Source organism: Hippocampus guttulatus, chromosome 6 (genome assembly GCF_054856545.1).
Source record: "Hippocampus guttulatus isolate MCC_2025c chromosome 6, RoL_Hgut_1.0, whole genome shotgun sequence".
Lineage (NCBI taxonomy): Eukaryota > Metazoa > Chordata > Actinopteri > Syngnathiformes > Syngnathidae > Hippocampus > Hippocampus guttulatus.
The window spans coordinates 22,717,626-22,736,596 of record NC_141266.1 but is presented as its reverse complement, the minus strand read 5'-3'; the positions used below and the strand labels follow the sequence as shown (position 1 = coordinate 22,736,596).

Genomic DNA, 18,971 nt, shown 5'->3' with positions numbered 1-18,971 from the left:
CAGCGGATGGATGAGGTTGAGGACGGCGAGAGGGCAAGGTGTTGAATGCAGAAAAAAAAAAGAAAGATTAAAAAGAAAAAGAAAGAGGCTGAAAGACAGCCGAAAAAAAAAAATATGTGACACAAGCAGGGTGAAGGAAGAGAAGAGGCTGTAAAGCGCATTGATTTTTCTCCCCTCCGTGCTCAAACTAATTAAAGTTTTGGCGTGCTTCAGTGATTACCCCTCCGCTTACAGAGGCTTTCTCCCGCTGAAGGGCTGTATCCACTACCTCTCCATCCAGATGCATGATGGCGCCGCCCCTCCCCCTCTGCCACTTATTTACATCGCCGGGGGGCGCGTTACAATTAGGCGGCGGCAACAGTCGACTTCCCGGTTCAGGCGCATTCCACGCACAGTGTCAAGTGACTTTCCACTGCCACTGGTTATGCTCATTACCCAAAGCAAGAGGTTTGCGTGAAGAGCGGGAGAATCGGCTCGAGTGCATGAATTTCTGTCTTTCGGCTCCTTTCTTGTCGTCGCCTTTCGTTTTCCAATTTGTCTTTCCAAAATAATACTCACAACGGCGCTCAGAGAAATGGGAAGTGTAATTGAGCTGTGACACAAACGGTGAATTGCAGCGGGCCGAAAGGCCTCCTCCAAGACAAACTACAGTGTTGGGGGGGTTTTTTCGCCTCCTGTTGGAAATAATAGAAATGGTAACCGCTGCCATCATATAAACCGTGTTCTCTGTTCAGACGACAAGCCGAGTGCTCATTTGCGCTTGATTGCATCCAAAGGAATTATACCGATGCGGTGCAGCATATCATCGAAACGTGCATGAAACTATGCGGCACGGTAGGTTTGAAGCCGTTTGGCAGATAATGAACAATTCGACAAATAAAGAGGCTCTGAGATGATTCCTGCCGGAGAAGATTACTGTCAAATCAAACGTGAACACAATTACACTTTGTGTATTTAAAACCACCGCGCGAATTTGCCTTCTGGTAGCTTAACGAGACGCGAACGAGACACCGTGCAAAAACGCCATAGACGGGCCGTCGATAGTCACGTTGTTACGGCCATTTACGCAACGGATAGTTGAGCGCTGACGGTGCGGCATGCACAAAGACAGTAAAACAATATTCACAGGCAAATATTTTCTTCTGCTTGAAAAACAAATGATATTGTTGCAAATTGATTCATGAACCAATGGTTGCACGGAAGTTTTGTAATGTAGACGAAATGTACATGGGGGAAAAAAAAATTCAATTGACTTGACAAGGAATTAAGACAAGAATAAAATGACATGAATTCATAATTCGAAAACAACTAAAAAATGCAAATATTAAAGGGCTTTTCCACCTTTTCATTTTGAAATTGAGAGCCCTGTGATGACAGAACTCTTGATTTTTATGTTTTCAAATGCATCTTAAAGTCAAGAGTTCTATAATATATGTCGCGTGAAACTCGCCATTTTTCCTTCCACTTGACCTATTCCTGGCATCCCCGCCGTTGCCACGGCGACCCCAGATCCCTACGGTCACGCTTGGCAACAACAAACAACCAAAACAAAACAATGAGCACTCGATCCTCGTCTCAAATAAATCCTTCAAGAGGAATAAAATATTGACTACTTTTCACAACAGCTCGCAAATCTGTTTCCGGTCCTGACACCGACAAACGCTTATTTTCACCGAGCGGGGTTTTGAACACACGTAAGCCCTCAACCCAGTGATATGTCACCATTTGAACGGTCGCTGCGAGGCAGCCACCAGTCTGCCTGGCGTGCGCTGATAGAGACATTGATATGCAGCCTGACATGCCGTGTCGCTCTGCCTCAGGCCTGCTGAGATTGGAGGAACTGGTGCGGCGCTTCCTCATCTCCCGCGAGACGCTGTCAGTCAGGATGCTGGATGACAACCTGGACCCGACCCCGCTGCTGAAGGAGATCCGCGATGACAAAGTCGCCACCATCATCATCGACGCCAACGCCTCCCTCTCCTACCTCATCCTCAAGAAGGTCAGAGAGTACGCACGCGCACCCACACATACAAACACTGTACGTTATTGACTCTTTTCATCACAGGCCTCGCATCTGCACTTCTAAATAGAAACTCGGAGGGAGGGAGGTGGGGATGACACGCTAAAAATGGCATTGTATTCAGGCCAAAGCAATAAAAGTGTTGCTTGGGCGCCATCTCGTGACGTCTTGGTCTCAAGGAACTATGTCGAAGTGAGTTGAGGAGCTTCGCGTAATGCTTTGCTGCTATCGTGTGGCATCTTGGTGCCAAAGGACTCTGCTGATGTTGTGTTTTGCCTACATCTGGGGTTGTCTTGGTGCAAAGGAACTATTATATTAGCTTCGTTTGAATGCCTTGCCGTCATCTTGTGGCATCTCACTGCCGAGGGACTAAGTTGATGTTGAGGCGAGGAGCTTCGTGTTGTGGTTTGCCAATATCTGGCGGTGTCTTGGCGCTAAGGAACTATGTTAAAATTCCATGAGGAGCCTCATGTCATTTTGTGGCATCTAGGTGCCAAGGGACTATGGTGGTATTGAGGTGAGGAGCTTCATATAGTGCTTTGTCTGCCTCTTGTGGCATTTTTTTGGCGCAAAGGAATTTTATTGGAATCATTTGAGACTCGTGTGTTTGTCTCCTCAGTGGGAATGCCAGATCATCAAGTGAGCTTATTATCCACAGAATAGCCAAAGTTTTTAATTCCCTGCAAACTTCCGCGGGCAACACGCTTGCCCCAGTAAGCCGACGGAGGTCTATTTTTACCTTGGCAGAGGCCCCCTGCGGGGCCCATGTGAAAGACAATAACGACAATGGGACATCCTCGCTTGGACACACAATACTTGCGAGCGGGAAATTGTTCCAGAGCTCCGTGCGGACTCACTCGGGGCGCACAGGAGAGCCGTTGCGCCCTTGGAGAGGCCGTATGTTTCCCGTGATGGAAAAATAATGATTAACGTACGCTTCCTATTCCTCATCCTCTCCTGCCTTGTTCGCCAAACATCACTTCCTTTTGCCCTCGATCTCTCCTCTTCTCACCCACCTGTCTCTTTGTTATTGTCTTTTTTTTTCTCTCCCTCTTGTGCCGCAGGCATCAGAGCTGGGGATGACATCACCGTTCTACAAGTATATCCTCACCACCATGGTAAGGGAACAGACTCTTCTTTTTTTTATGCATCCGTCTGTTTTCCATAGCGCTTGTTCTCATTTGGTTCACTACTTGGTGACATGAAGCCTGTCTCAGCCTAAAACTGGCTCTTAAAAAAAGGAGGGGGGGGGGGGGGAATAGTTAAAAACACTGTAAAGTCAATTTTGAGAATTGTTTATGAAGACATGATACATGTCAGAAGGTCATTTGTGATCATGTGCAAACCACCATTTCAGTTTTCTTGATTTGCTAAAACCGGACCCAGTGATGCATTTTGTAGTCCAGCATGAGTCACCCGCTCCTTCGATTTGAAGGACTAGTAGCCTTCATTAGCATCAGGCAGTTATCTGGCGCAACAGTGATGTGCAGTTAACTCGTTAGTCTAGTTATCCTTACACCCCAAAAATGCATCTGGCATGTCCTCTGTAGAGTGCCCTGTTGTCCACAATGAGTGAGTGCATATCAGGCAGAGAAAGATGGTAAATTGAGGACAGGTGAAAAAGAAGAAAAAGGAATAAAAGCAAGTCTTTGACAGGTAACGCGTGAATTGGTGTCGTTCTGGATGGCCAATTTAGAGCGCCTCGTCGTCGGCCGCAAATGAACACATCTCACACGGACAAAGGAGCACAGTAAGGCAGGGGCAACATTTCATTTGTCCAACTTGACAGCCAATATGTAGACTGGGACGTCGCTCTGGTGCGGCTGCTTTAGAGCGCCTCATTGTCGCTCTGTGGAAATCCACTCTGTGGAATACAGTCCGGCCACTGGAGGCTCTGAGCGGAATATTTTCACAGATCAATCAAGTCGTCATAAGATGCTGGACGACCTGCCGTCATTTTTCCAGGTAATAGTCGAGATGTTAGATTGACGCTTCCTTGGTGAGCGGGACGTAGTGCAGTCAGGGTGTGAATTTTTGTCTATTCTGAAACTTGACATAATGTACTTTTTTTGTTAATCATTCAAATGTAGCTGGAGTGTTAACAACACTCTTCTGTGTGGTGTGTCAAAATGAGAAGACTTGTTCATTTTCACTTTACAGAGACTTTAAAGTCAACTGTAATAGCTCCTGAGAGTATTATTTATGTTATTCATATCACCTCGTGTGACAAGTGCAACACCCCCGATGCAGTTTTGACATGTACAATTACACAGGTGCAATATTACCATGGTGTTCGCGAGCGCAAAATATATTCACATTGCTCACCAGAATCGAACCTGACAGGAGCACGACCGATTGCTCTGGACCGGACCGTCTCCATTTATTATTTCTATTTTTCTACTCGTTTCTTCTGCATTTTGCACATCCTTGCTGGTGCTTCCATTCCGGTTTCGTTTTGCACGACCAGGAGAATAAAAATGCTAATTCTCTTCTAAGTCTGAGACCCTTTACGAGCGCACAAAAAAAGGAGAAAGCGATGCAAAGCACGCTGTGGGGGGAAAAAGTGTGCGATGCGGGAAAGTGCAGAGGACGGGCCAAGCCACGCTGACGCCTCCCCCTCTCCTTTTTAGCATTTCAATTAATGTGTCGCTTCATGCAGCCTTCACTCCGCTGCCGCTTTTCATTCCCTCCCTCGTACGCCCTCCGTACGTGCCTCACATGCTATTTAGATGTTGACGTGCGGCGGCGCGGCGCAAACGTCACTATTAAAGAAGCAAAGCTATGACGATTTTATGCCGCCAAACGTCTAAAGATAAACTTCAAAAGGCGGATCTGTTTGAAATGCTGGTTGCGGGTCAAACCTCCATTTTTTTTTTTTGCGATCTCTTCCAGGGTTCGCTAAACTATCTAAATGGAAACGGGCAAGCGTTTAAGTCACATTTGTAACAGTTGCGGTGGTTTACTATTAATTGAATGAAAGTATCCGGCATCTACTGAACTTGTATCAACAGTAATTTTATGATCTTAAACTGAAGTTTTCGACCCCCAAAATATATATATTTTTAAAAGCAAATGTTTCCGAATTTTGATGATGTTTTGTTTGATTTCCTCTTTCTCTTTCAAATTTGGTTTCCTTAAGTAGTGCAGTGACCAAATCTTTATATTGGCTTATGGGCGAAGTTAGCTGGCGCATATTAGCTTGGCCATCGCGCAACCTCTGCTGGCCTCAATACAGAAAGAGCAATGGAGCGTGTTTGTTTTATTGTTCATTGTTGTATATATGAAACTTAGTCCACGTATACAGCGGTCGTTGTTTGAAAGTGCTCTATAAATACAGTTGAGTTGAGTCAGGAATTACTCCTAACCCCTTAGCCTAGCGGCTAACTCAAATTCTTTACCGCTAAACCACAGGTCTCAAACTCTTGGTCCTCAAGGGCCTCTATCCACCCCGGTTTAAATGTTTCCCTCCTCCAACACACCCGAGTCAAACGATCTGCTCATCCGCAAGCTTTGCAGAAGCCTGAAAACGATCCTGATCATTTGAATCTGATGCGTTGAGAGGAGGGAGACATCTTAAAACAGGCAGCACAGCGGCTCTCGCGGCCCGGAGTTCTCTACCACCCAGGGCTTGACTAATAGCGAAATGAGTACTGTCAGTAAGGTCGCACCAATAACACAGCTAGAGATTGTTGAAGAATATAATGACACAGTTTGAGTCAGCAACTGGAGTTGTCGTCTCACTCAGTTGCCACTCTTCTCCTCTCCTTGTTGTCAAGCCTCTTCTAAGATTAGACGCTGTCACTCGCTCGCGTCCTCGTCACACTTGACTCTGCACTGTTTTACTTCTCCGCTGCCACACGGTGCGCTGTCAGCGCCGTCACTTCAATGTGTCGCTGGCTTCTCGTAGGACTTCCCTCTCATGAGGCTGGACGACATCGTGGACGAGCAGTCCAACGTGGTGGGCTTCTCCATGTTCAACACCACCCATCCCTTCTACCTGGAGTTCATCCGCAGCCTCAACCTGTCGTGGAACGAGGGCTGCCACCTGTCCTACCCCGGCCCAGCGGTCAGTGAAGCATCAAATGGATTTACGCTCGAGTGCAGGTCTTCGCAAGTCGGAAAATCAACGGCCTCATCCTTGAGCTGACACATACAGACCAGCCTTTCCGAACATTTTTAAGCCAAACACTCCCAATGGAGTCGTGAAGGATATTTTACATTAACAATCATCATTTGTTTAAAAAAAAAAACAAAAAAAAACAACAACAACACAATTTCTAGCCATTGAAGGCGAGTCCAACCAAAGCTAATGAACAGCCACTGACAGCATTTGCGCTTCACGATGATGCAAACATGTAACGTAATATCTTCTACTTGTATGTGAAAAAAACTATTGATCTATCCATCTGTATCCCCCCCCCCCCATATCCATCCATTTTCTCCCCCTGACCACGTGCCTTTTCCTCCCCGCTCTCCAACCAATTACCGCCCCCACGCACTCCCACTCTTGCTCCTGCAGCTGTCGTCAGCGCTGATGTTTGATGCGGTGCACGTGGTGGTGGGGGCGGTGAGAGAACTCAACCGCAGCCAGGAAATCGGCGTGAAGCCGCTCAGCTGCACCTCGCCTCAGATCTGGCAACACGGGACCAGTCTTATGAACTACCTGCGCATGGTACGCACACGTGCAAACACGCATTCTCGTAACATACACGCCAAAGGCCCTCCGCTTGTGGGGATTTTGCCAGATTTGATGGGAAAATCAATGCACCGCACGCCTTCGAACTTCAAAAGTCTTTGAGCTTGCAGTAAAACACAGATAGGACTGCACCAGCTACTTGTACCCGGCGGTTTGAAAGCATGAACTCGGAACCCGTTTAACGCTGTCGCCAAACAAAAAAGCAGCACATGAACCATGTCACTGGCAAAATTACCGTGTGGAATCTCAGCAGGTTATAGATGAGAAGCATTCCAGTAGACTCTGGCTTTTTTTTTTTGCTCCACAATAATGAGTGTGTCCATTTAAATTATTTTTTTTTTTGACGAAAAAAAAGGTCTGCCATGTTTGTGGCGTGTTTTCCAGATGGAAAACAGTAATGTCGTACAGTGGTAGCTCCACTTATGAAATTAATAAATTCTGGAAGAAATTATTTTCAAGAAACCTTTGTAAGTAGAGACGCATTTTCCATATAAATGCCCTAATCCATTCCAAGCCTCCCCAAAAATTCAGACATAAATGTTTTCTGAAGCATAAAAATTCATCAAAATATGTAACAAATACACGTTACAATTAGATTATTGCACAATAATTGAGAGTTACACATAATGTAAAAAAACCAATGAACAGAGTAAAGAATAAAAATGGTCATTTCACTTTTAACTGCATCCTCATCGTTTTTTGCCCTCTTTAGTCCGTGTTCTCGCCCAAGTTGTTTTGGCCTGGCGTTTTGTTACGAACTGATCCACTTTTTCTAGGTGATTCACATTTACGTAAATCTATCGGAACGCCTCATGGCCCGAGGGGTGAATGACGAGGACGCTGCATAGACACACGCCTATCTATCTACACGCAAAGACAGATACGGTCGAGGTCCCTCTTAGCCAATGGGATGCTCGGTAATAGCCAATGGCAGAGCAGCTAGAAGTATGTTGCGTTCAGGAAACTCAGAACTGGGACTCGCAGACCATCCTGTATTTTTACGTTTCCTATCTTCTTTCCTTTCTTTCGTAACAAGAGGCAATATTTTCCTGTTGAGGCGTTTTGTAACTTGAAAATTTAGTATGACAAGACGTTTGTAAGTAGAGGTACCACTGTACCTAACCTAATTTTTTTTCTCCTATTAAATCCTGGAGAGGACATGTTGCATGCTGTCATGATTATGATGATTTGTGACCACTTGTCTCTTGCTGGCTGATTAATGAGAATGAATGGCAGCTTCATTATCATCCTCATCTCATGTTGCATGTGGCCTCGCGCATGTGTGTGTGTGTGAGAGAGTAAATGACGGCGTGTTGTCAAAGCGGCTGGAGCGCCATCCCTCATTGCCTGCCCCCCCCAGCCCCCCCCCCCCCCCCCGGCCAGACATCTGTCCATGTTAGTCAACATCACGGTGGGCTCCATCCTCGACATTCCTCATATAATTCACCGGCTTTGAAGTTCATACGCGGGAGGTGCGCCGCTCTATCTTCTCTGGTTACTTGTTTGTCATCGTCGAATCGAAGCTGCCGATCCATGTCCCGGATCCCTCGCTCCATGTTTGCTCTTTACTCTTTCATTCTCACAGGACGGGATAAAATATTGATCCTCAATGATGATAATTCTTCCCTTGATAAGCTATTGATGTACTGCAGGCAAATATTGATGTGTGTGTTGAGCTGCCATGACAAACACATTGTCTTGTTTACCTGAGTGAAATGAAATCCTGATCGTCACGATGATGTCTGCATTTGCAGTCATCCGAGAAGTTTGTGTATGGTTGGGGGTGGGGGGTGTAAGACCACATAGGAGCCAAACAACAATTTAAGTTTTTAATTTCCAGTATAGTACAAGAATCAAAGTACAATTTGAGCTGTCTTGTGAACACAGCAAGCTATTAAGAATTGCTTCTAAATATAAAATTCATTATCGAGTCACATTGGGTCTCCTGCTGCTGGGTAGAATTCGTACACAATTCAAGTGAGAAATGAAGCCATTACTTAAATTACTTTAGTATCTGAAGTAATTTTCTATTTCTACTTGACTTCAATTTTTTCATTTCTCCCCATGTTGCTCAGCGGAGTTTGAGCAATCAAAGTATTTGTGCCACATTAGTCAGAGAAAAACTAAATTGGAGAAAACCGCATTTTAACGATTCATTTGCTTTAATTGTGCAGTCATACAATGTTTACAATTCAAATTTTTTTTCTTGTTCACATCCCAAAAATAAATAAAAGGAAAAGGCTCCAAAATTTATTTTCCTTGTTGCATCACATTCTTGCCACTTGTTGCTAGGCAGAATTCAGGGTGTGCATGCATTTCTAAGAGATTGATCAATGAAAAAAAAAATCAAGGGGGCGAATGTTGCGCCTGCCCATCTTTTATTTCCCTTTATAGAAAAGTTACTACGTAAAATTAAATCGCTGCTCTGTATTAAATAGAATTTTTTTTAAACTAGCAAAAAAATGCAGTATTTTCACCAGTGGCTGAAAGAATGACGACATTTTCTTGGTTTTCGTTTCCTTTCCTCCCTCATGGTGTTGTTTCTGCCAGGTGGAGTACGACGGCCTGACGGGGCACGTGGAGTTCAACAGCAAAGGTCAGAGGACCAACTATACCCTGCGGATCCTGGAGAAACACAGAGGAGGCCACAAGGAGGTCAGACTGCTTTTTTTTTTTTTTTTTTGGACACGCCGCCATCAGGTCACTGTGCACCGCCGGCTCTTTGGCGGAAATTTGCAGGTCACCTGTGTACTTTCCAAAATGCGACGGGAGTTGCTTTATGTATCGGGGTCGACAACCTTAAATACTCTGAGCCATTAATTGAAAAAAAAAAAACACACACAGGGTGCCACAAAAGCCCTTTTGACATCTTTTTTTTTTCCTTATATGGGTATATATGAAAAAAATATCGTTTTGCATATATATATATATATATATATATATATATATATATATATATATATACTGTATATATGTATGTATGCAGGGAATGCAAAATGGTATGAATGCGTGTTTGTGTTATTTGGAAAAATAAAGAAAGACATCAGTCTAAATTAAATATTTATTAACCGATTGAATCAAATCTTTCGCAAGTTTGACATTGAAGGACGCCTAAAGTGGCTGCTTCAACCCAAAATTGTCCAAAATTCCAGACATGCCCGCGTGAGACTTTTTTGTGAGTCCACTCGTGATCGACATGTCTCCAAAATTTCTGTTGCCAAGTGAAACTGGCTCACGGGCTGAATTTTCAGAAAATTCCAAGGAGAGTCCGCAGTGCCTATCAGACATAAATATTGACCAGGATGAAATTTGCCATTATTTGGCCTCAGAATAATATCGGTGAAGAAAGGGAAGCAATTTTAAGTCTGCCTTTGAACCATCTCACTTCTGTCTGGACAAAAGGCCATCGCTAAGGCAATTTCATTACATCGAGGGGCTTTTTAAAATTATTTTATCATGCAACACTTTTGTAACGATTCCCTGCAGTTTCTTCATTTCACTAACGATTTTAGGGAGCTGTGGATGAGCTGGAGCCGCATTCTGGGTTGGCTAATAAATCTGAATAATCATTAGCATCCACTCCTCGACTGGTGTGAATGTTTTTGTATCGTGCGTGTGTGTGTGTGTGTGTGTGCGTGTATGTGTTTTTAAAGAGATAATCCTCATGACCTTAAACAAAAGAGGCTTGTTTTTTTTTTTTTGGGGGGGGGGGCGATATTTGATCTGCTGGCCCGGAGCCCGAAATATATTTGTCAAGCCAGCGTGCCGCCAAACTGACCAGCCGTGTCCTTTCATAGGCAGGATTAAATGAAGCCCGAGCACTCACACGGGTGCCGCGCTCCATTGACCGGATGAGGCCACTTTTCTCTCTCGCTCGATGGGGCCGCTCATTTACGCGGCGCCCCCGCGTTTAGCGCCAAATGCCAGCTGATAAAACGGCGCTGTTCTTTAATTTGGCGTCTCACTTGTCACAATTAACGTTCCAGCTCGGCGGCAGGATGAAATGTCAGAGTGGGATGAACAGAACGAAAAACTGGATTTTTTTTTTTTGCAAAGAATCGTGGAACGACTGTCTGATGTATCGCAAAAACAATGGCTTTTGTTCACTGCCGTTGCACACCGCTGCAGCCGGTTGGATTGTAATGGCACACTTATGTATTTAAGTGACTTGAGTGTCACGTAAAAGTGAAATACGCCGAAAGACGCTAGTGGTGAGAAAGATATTGCAGCCCGTGAATTGATTTGTTTGGAATGAAAGAACGCCGCATAGCCGCACGTTTGGGCGGAGGCCCCCATCGGGTTCAATTAAAGCGATGCGCGCGTACCGTTTATGACGGCTGACAAAGTGGTTAGCATTGCAAAGCTTCTCTGGTTAATAGCCCAAGAGAGTCAACAAAGGCTACTAATGATGTTACACATTCGACAAGATTCGCAAATCGCACCACAGTTCGACCCTTCGGCACGTTCATCTCGTCCGCCGGTGCGGCCGCGTTTGGAGAGCCCCGTTGTACGCCGTGACCGCGTGCATTTCACGCACCAAAAGATGGAGGAGCGAGGAGTGAAGAGTTACTTTTTTTTTTCCCCCCCGCCAAAGTCCGACTTGCCAGTCAAAAAAAAAAAAATTCAATTAACATCATGATAACAACAGAAAAAATAAATGTGAACGCCAGATGAGAAGCTAGTGGGGAAATTTCAGGGCTAGCACAAGGCAATGCACTCTCCGTAAATCATTCTCAAACAATTCTCTCAATTGAGACCATCGATGGAATTGCTGGAATGTCTTGCTTCTCCAAATATTTTGTCATCCTTGTTCACAGCCGCTGGTTCATGTTCCTCGAATCACATGCCTCGTTTTGGCAAAGTAGGGACTTGAAAGCAACGGCATCTGTTTCCAAGTGTAGCAAGTTTAAAAGTGGTCAGAAACAGAAGGACTCTAGCAAAGTGCAAACGCCCAAAGGGAATTTCGACTCAAGTAAAGGGACCAGGGCAGTATTTGTACTTACTTGCTTGCTTATGTCCGACCACTGCAATTTTTATATCCAATATGTTCATGTTACAAAAACACCAGCCGGCTTGACGCTCACATTGCCGCACCTTAAATCTCTTTGTCCTCACTTTGCTCTCCTGCGCGCTAACGTCCCCTTAATTTATTTTCAATGATTTCTCGGTGTCACATTGATATGGCGGCTGTAACCTTCTACAACTGAATCATATTTCTCTGGGGGGTGGTCGAGCGTCGGTTTGCTGATGAAGCTTGAAGGACATTTTCTCTTTCCCAAATCTCCACCGGTTAGATTGGCATCTGGTACTCCAACAACACCCTGGCGATGAACTCCACCAGCCTGGATATTAACGTGTCGGAGACGCTCGCCAACAAGACCCTCATCGTCACCACCATTCTGGTAAGGTCGCACCTTCCTTCAAGGGGGCTGCGACAAAGCGTGCGCTGGTGTGTGTGTGTGTGTGTGTGTGTGGTGTCTTTTATGCTTTTCACTTACGGCTTCCGCTAGCGTTATCGGAACTGACAATATTGACAGAGTAATATTCTACAACATTCCCCTTGTGATTTTTTCGTGGATGTGGGGAACAAATGATATGAGAAGCCTCACTAAAATTAGCCTGTTCTGAAGGGGGGGGGGGGGGGGGTCGCATGTCATGGAAAAGAGCCCCTGCTGGGCTCCTTATAGAAGGTGAATACAGCTTTTGTTACCGTAGCAACTTGAGGCGCAGCTTCGGTGTTGCAAGAAAACTACGACTAGCCCAGAGTGTGAAGAAAGTATTTTCACTCACGGAGGCAGAACTTCGCAACCGCACCACTGAGCTGCACTAACTTGCATTCACTTTTGTCCGAATCAAATGCCTGATAAAAAAAAATCTCAGTTTTGAGAATTGGAAATACTGAGAAATGCTTACAGGAATAAAAGAGTGACGGTACATTCAACACCTCAGTACACCCACCTAGCAAGGCACCCACTTTGTGTCAAGTAGAGCAGATATGAAAAGTCAACAGCACACACACACACACACGACCACATCATTTGTGCTTTCAGAAAGTAGATGTAGCGTACTCCCTCTCATTGTACAAGCAGCTGTCCCGATGTAAAAGTGTGGCAACGTCCGTTTGCTCGCTTTATTGGCAACGTTTCTTGCCAGTATATTCCATGCCATTGGAGAGCCAATTCGTTTGCCTCTCAAAATGATGGTCAAATCGCACGAAAAATGCTTTTTTTTTTTTTTGCTTACGTTTCCACCCCTATTAACGTTCACATTTCAAAGTCTCGAGTTCACAAAATTCCTTTTTCATTTGCTAATTTTGCTTACAACGAACGTAAACTTCATTATAATGACCAGATTTTCCCCACATAGTGAAAAGGCCTTCATGACGACGAACCGTGGGAAGCTAACCGCCGCCGCGACCTTGCTCAGGAATAAAATGTACCGCCCGGAATTCCCTTCCGTTGCTTGGCTACGCTACTGATCGACTTGTACAATTTGGGATTAGGAGGAACAGAAGGAAAATCCATCCGTACATCCATTTTCCGATCCGCTTTATCTTCACAAGGGTCACGGGGGGTGCTGGAGCCGATCCCAGTCATCTTCGGGCAGTAGGCGGGGGACACCCTGAACCGGTTGCCAGCCAATCGCAGGGCACACAGAGACAACCAACCTATCCACGCTCACACTCACACCTCACATAAACTCAGTCGTCCTTATGCATGTTCCTTAGGAAGACCGCGCTGTATGAAAGAGACCTTGCCTACCATAATTTATGGTGGCTGTGGATTTAGGGGGGGGAAAAAAAAAGTGTCTTGTTGTTGCCGCATTAAATCAAATGCTCCCTGGAAAGCTTTGGCTTGCACTCGCGATGCGTGGCAGACAGAGTGCTTTGATAGCGTGTTTTGTAATCTGCTTACAAAGCACTATGATCACTGTAACCGCACTTTGAACAGCTCTCGCCGGGGAGCCGCGGTGTTGACAGGGGTGCAGCTACCTTCGGTGACGTTTGCCACTGCAGTGTGCGTCCTTTACGGTCTGCGCTAGAGTTACTCCGGCAGCGCTCATTCAGATGAAGTCCTACCTCTCGCCCTCGATTCGGAGTGTGAAGTGCGTGTTGAGAATACAACACTTAAGACAGAAAGAAAAAAAAAATAAAGCTCACACAGACACATTTAAAATCATTTCATCAAAATGTTGTGGCTAGCTTTTTGTCCTTGGTTTGCTATACGTGTTCTCCCGCAGCTTGTCCTCTCACTGCGGAAAAGACTACTACCTGTTTGGAATGGAAAGGAATTGATGTTTTAGCTCGCATATGCAGCCAGAATGAATCAGCGTTGCCATTTTCTTTCCTTAAAACAAAACAAAAGGCTAATTGGCTATTGGAATCGAGTCAGACTGGGAGGATCTCATGGGAGAGAGATGCAAATGTGTTCTGCGGCGACCCGACAAGCACCAAACATATCTTGCAAATGCACACCACTACATCATCAGATTCATTGGCCCTTGAGCTTGAAAAAAAATATTTGTTGGGGGTCACTGGAGGACGACACGAGCTGTATCAAATCTGCTGCATTCCCAAATGGAATAATTGCAAGTGGTATTAATTTGGATATGTATTGTTGTGGTTTTAGTTTGCAGCGGTTTAAAACTTGACTGTGATATCAGAACAATTATTTCTAAGGCTTATCAATGCATTTCATATGAAAGAAAATGGCAGCACGGTGAATTGGTGGTTAGCACAATCGCCTCGCAGTTGGGAGATTCTGGGTTCAAAAAATATTTCACGAAAAGACCAGAGTTTAAAAAGAAAAGAAAGCATTTTTAAAATCCAGTGGTGTCTTGAGGTGTGAGTTTTTCAAGATGGAAGCGGTCATTCTTTTAGCTTTGACTTGCGTGGCATAAACTGGAAAAATGCTGAGCAATTCTTCCAAAAAAGTCCTCAAGCTGTTTATTTGCTTCTCCCTTTTGAAGGTGACTGTCAAACACGCACATTGTACTGTATATTCAGACCAACAACATACACCTGTTTTAATTTGGACTGCTTAGCTTAATGCTAACCAACCATAGACAGGCTAGGCTAATGAATAGCATCAGTGTCAGAGTGTTGTAAACCTTCAAGTAACTGATTATTCAACACAACACTAGTGTTTGTTTTCAAATAGTAGTAGTATTAACAAAATAGTTGAGGAATTAGAAGGACACAGTTGAACTATTCAGAGAAAGAATTTGAGACAGTCTTTAGCAACAATTAGCATTTCGCTATAAAGTGAACTGTGGTAGTGTGTGACTTAAATCATTTCGCCTAGTCTAACAGTAGCTAGAGCTTGTAGCATCATAAGCCTAGAAAGTAACTTTTTTTGGGGTCAAATATACCCCCAAAAAAGATTTTTGAATTTGGAAGAGACTGTAATGCGAAGTGGGAGCTTCCACGAGCTCTCGTTTCCGTCTCTCTGGAGGATTACACAAAACCGTTCCCAAGTGGAAGTCGAATAGGGAAAGGAGCTGCCGAGGAACCCGCAGTCATTCTAAACAAGAGGCGAACGAAGAAAAACAAGCCCAGAGGAGTTTGATGTGATGAGACGCAGACGCCGCACAACAAAGAGCATTTGTGTGCCAACTACTGTGAAAGTTGTGGCTTTCCCCTCTAAATAAACTCCCATCTTATTTTCGTCACGGAGTCAAATAAACACGAACAAACGTTGCTTTGACTTTCTGCAGGATACAAGTGTAGGACGCCTGTCAGCGATGCTGCGCAAGTGATAACATTTGCAGGAAGAACATTTGCGAGGCCGTTTAACATGCGGCGCGATTACAGGAGCAGTAACGGGTCACATTATGTTGGAGCAACTCAAATAGACAGATATAGCAATGTTCACTGGCATATATTCTTTATCGTCTACGTAAATTTACTAACGTCATCGCATCTCACTGAGTCACTTAGAGTAGTCGTAGAAGTAGTCCTATTCGTCTTTGTTTGGCCGCATGATTGATTAACTACCACCCAAATGGCCAAGGCAGGCACACCGCAAGGAGCAGCTCAATAAATTGGGTTACAGCACTGAATCATGCTATGCAAAGTGTTTCATTCATTGCATTCTGTTTAATTATATCATTAGTCTGTTTTTGTAACAGACAATTTTTTCCAGTACTATTTTTCCTTTATTTAAAAAAAAAATAATAATAAAAAAACGTCCGGAACAGATTAATGACTTTTCTATTTGTTTCAATGGGGAAAGATGATTTGCCATTGTTTTGGGCGTGATCACGGAACAAAAAGTGGCACGCTATGGTCTCAGTTAAGATCATCACGGATAAATGACCCATTCCCGGCCGGTATTTGCCCTTTCACCAGTTGGACGCAACACCTTCACATTGCCTGCCTTTATCTTCTATTCAGGAAAACCCGTATGTGATGCGGAAGGACAACTACCAGGACTTCCAGGGCAATGACCAGTATGAGGGCTTCTGCGTGGACATGTTGAGGGAACTGGCGGACATCCTCAAGTTCTCCTTCAAGCTCAAGCTGGTGGACGACGGGCTGTACGGCGCCCCCGAGCCCAACGGCTCCTGGACGGGCATGGTGGGAGAGCTTATAAACAGGGTGAGTCCTTGTCGAGTGGAACCTCTAAAGACAACGGTCGGTTTCTGTTTGGATTCGGAAACCATTTTTACAATGCCCGGCCACAGTCTAGCTATAAATAAAGCAATGGAAGTAGCTATAAATTTTCAAAACAGCTTCATTGTTATGCAGTGCAGCGAGTGGAGAATTGCAGCAAACCGGCTAACAAACAAATGTGCCTGTCTGTGGCTGGGCTGTCGACCAAGATTTTGGAATGAGTGTCATATAATAACTAGATGGCGCAGTGACAGGTTATGGAATATGATGGATGGATCTCCTTAAAGTGGGGCTTTCTTCTTTCGTCGCATTTTTTGCTCAACATCGGAACTTGTTCTAAGTTCTAAGCGTTTTGTGTTTCATGGTGACATGTTGATCAATAGTTTCATGTCACAGTAAAAACTCCCAATTAGCGCATTTCGCATCGCCCATCTGTCTAGTTTGCCTGTTTCTAAATTGGTGGCAATCGGTTAAAGTCCCTCCTAGGAGGATCTCGTTCAGGTACTAACTTGGAATGGTCCGATCCAATCCAGTGGATGCATATAAAGCCCGATATAAGCCAAAATTTGTGAATTTGTACGAGAGTTTTTATTAGAACCCGCCAGATCCAATCCATAAACCCAAACTATATCATGCACTATATCACAGGTGTCAAAATCAAGGCCCAGGGGCCAGATCTGGCCCTCCACGTCATATTATGTGGCCCGGGAAAGCAAACCATGTGCGTCAACTTCCATGGCCCTTGCTAAAATTTGTACCAGGATGTCAATTTGTCATGTGTAATAAATACCTTTTGTAATAAATTTGTTACCCTGTTTGCACTCAACAAATAGTTGACTGATTTTAAAGCAAGTTATCCATCAATTTATTGTGTACAAGTAATAATACGATTTCCTGATGAAACATTTATTTGGTTTCGCTGTCGTAACGGCCCTCTCGGGGAAGCCGTAACTCCAATGTGGCTTGCGACAAAAATGAGTTTGACACCCCTGAAAGTTTATATCCTCCACTTCATTTTGTGTGACATGCTAGCAGGTGTCAATGTAAACAACAGCCAGCTTCCAATATCTGCTGCGACCAAATCTCTGAATTCACTTTGCAAAAGGTCTTAAACCAAATCGACATTTGATGGGGTTTTTTTTCGCCACTGTATGCATTAGGAGTTGATCACACACACATCGACACACACACACACACACACACACAAACTCTGCCGTTCCTTCTTTTCTCAGTGGGGGGTCTGAGGGCGGTAAGGGAGGGGGGGGGGGCTTATCTGGGACACACGCTGACTTAATAGTTCCTTCAAAGTCAGCGCTTACATGGCCCAAAATTGCCCATGTCGGGTTTTTACATTTTTTTTTTTTTAAATAATATATTTCACCCCACCACGTTCACCCCTTGGAAGCCATTTTTGGGGTGGTCTCGGCAGGTTAATAAGAGAGCCCAATCGCCCTGTTCTGCTTAATTACCGTATGCCGTTGCACTTCAATTACCAGACTGCTACACCCCCCCCCCCTCACGCCCCCCGTGGGGTCTGCCACTCTGGCGCTCCCGCCAGCTCTCCACGCGCTACCATCAACCGACGCAAGTACTGCCTGATCACTCAGCTCTAATTAGCGACCCATGTTCATCAATTAGCTTCTAATGGAGGAGGAGGGTGGGGGGGAAAGCATGCAAGAGGGGCTACAGAGGTGGAAAAATCTGACAAGCCTGTGCTTCCTCACAATTAGCCTCATTTTAGTTGATGGATAGAAGTTTTTTTTTCTCCAAATGTCTATTCAAATGCATTCGAGCACTTGTGGCTGCTCTGCCGTCAAATGCGTGCGGTTCTATTTTTTACACCCACCTGAACACTTTTGTTGCTCGGATTCTGGCTCTTCATGCTCCATCGTTGATCTATTTTCATCCGTCCCCGCAGAAAGCCGACCTGGCCGTGGCGGGCTTCACCATCACGTCGGAGCGCGAGAAGGTGATCGACTTCTCCAAACCCTTTATGACCTTGGGGATCAGCATCCTGTACAGGGTTCATCTGGTAAGCACTTTTTTAAGGGTGCATCTCATCCTGGATTTATTTCAATTTTATTTTCTTTTTTTTTTGGGGGGGGCATGCTTTTTAGCCTTTTGTAAGATTATAGGCCAGAGAAAACCGAAGGCAACTCGCCGTTTTTTTTTTTTTAAATGGATCCCATCCAGATTTCCTGTTTTGGTAACAGGTGTTTCTTCAGGCAATTCGAAGTTGTGAAATGTTCAATATATGCATGTTGTGTTCATTGTGAACATAAATGTTTACGTTGAGGTTTTGGCAATGACAAAAGAGTAGAAGAGTCACACTGCAGTGTAAAGACATGAGCAACGAGTCATAATTTGTCCATTTTTTTTCTTTTCTATTCCTTTTTCTATTCTAGTCAAAGCACACCTCTGTCTTGTAAATGATGCATGTGTTTATCTAGAATATTAGATTATATTCCATTTACATTCCAGCCTCTGCATCAGCGCTGTAACGCAAAAACTGGCAGATCCTGATTTTTGTATCAGCGCGAGGCTCGCTATGCGTTTGCCGATTTGGCAGAGCAGTCGCCACCACACTGGTCGGGCCGGCACAGCAGCAGGAGTGTCTTGGAGATGTGCCGGGCAAAGGGAAT

General features: G+C 44.6%; 1 protein-coding gene across 2 annotated transcripts in view; it reads left to right on the top strand.

Annotated features, from left to right (window-relative positions):
- Nucleotides 1–18,971, top strand: part of grik5 (glutamate receptor, ionotropic, kainate 5) — a 107,779-nt gene that overhangs the window by 74,425 nt on the left and 14,383 nt on the right. For both annotated transcript variants that reach the window (XM_086113255.1, XM_086113256.1), the window contains exons 7-14: nt 1,821–1,999; nt 3,085–3,138; nt 5,928–6,086; nt 6,540–6,692; nt 9,267–9,371; nt 12,011–12,118; nt 16,111–16,314; nt 18,248–18,361. In XM_086113255.1, coding sequence (XP_085969381.1) covers nt 1,821–1,999; nt 3,085–3,138; nt 5,928–6,086; nt 6,540–6,692; nt 9,267–9,371; nt 12,011–12,118; nt 16,111–16,314; nt 18,248–18,361 — 1,076 coding nt within the window. The remainder of the gene's footprint in view (nt 1–1,820; nt 2,000–3,084; nt 3,139–5,927; nt 6,087–6,539; nt 6,693–9,266; nt 9,372–12,010; nt 12,119–16,110; nt 16,315–18,247; nt 18,362–18,971) is intronic.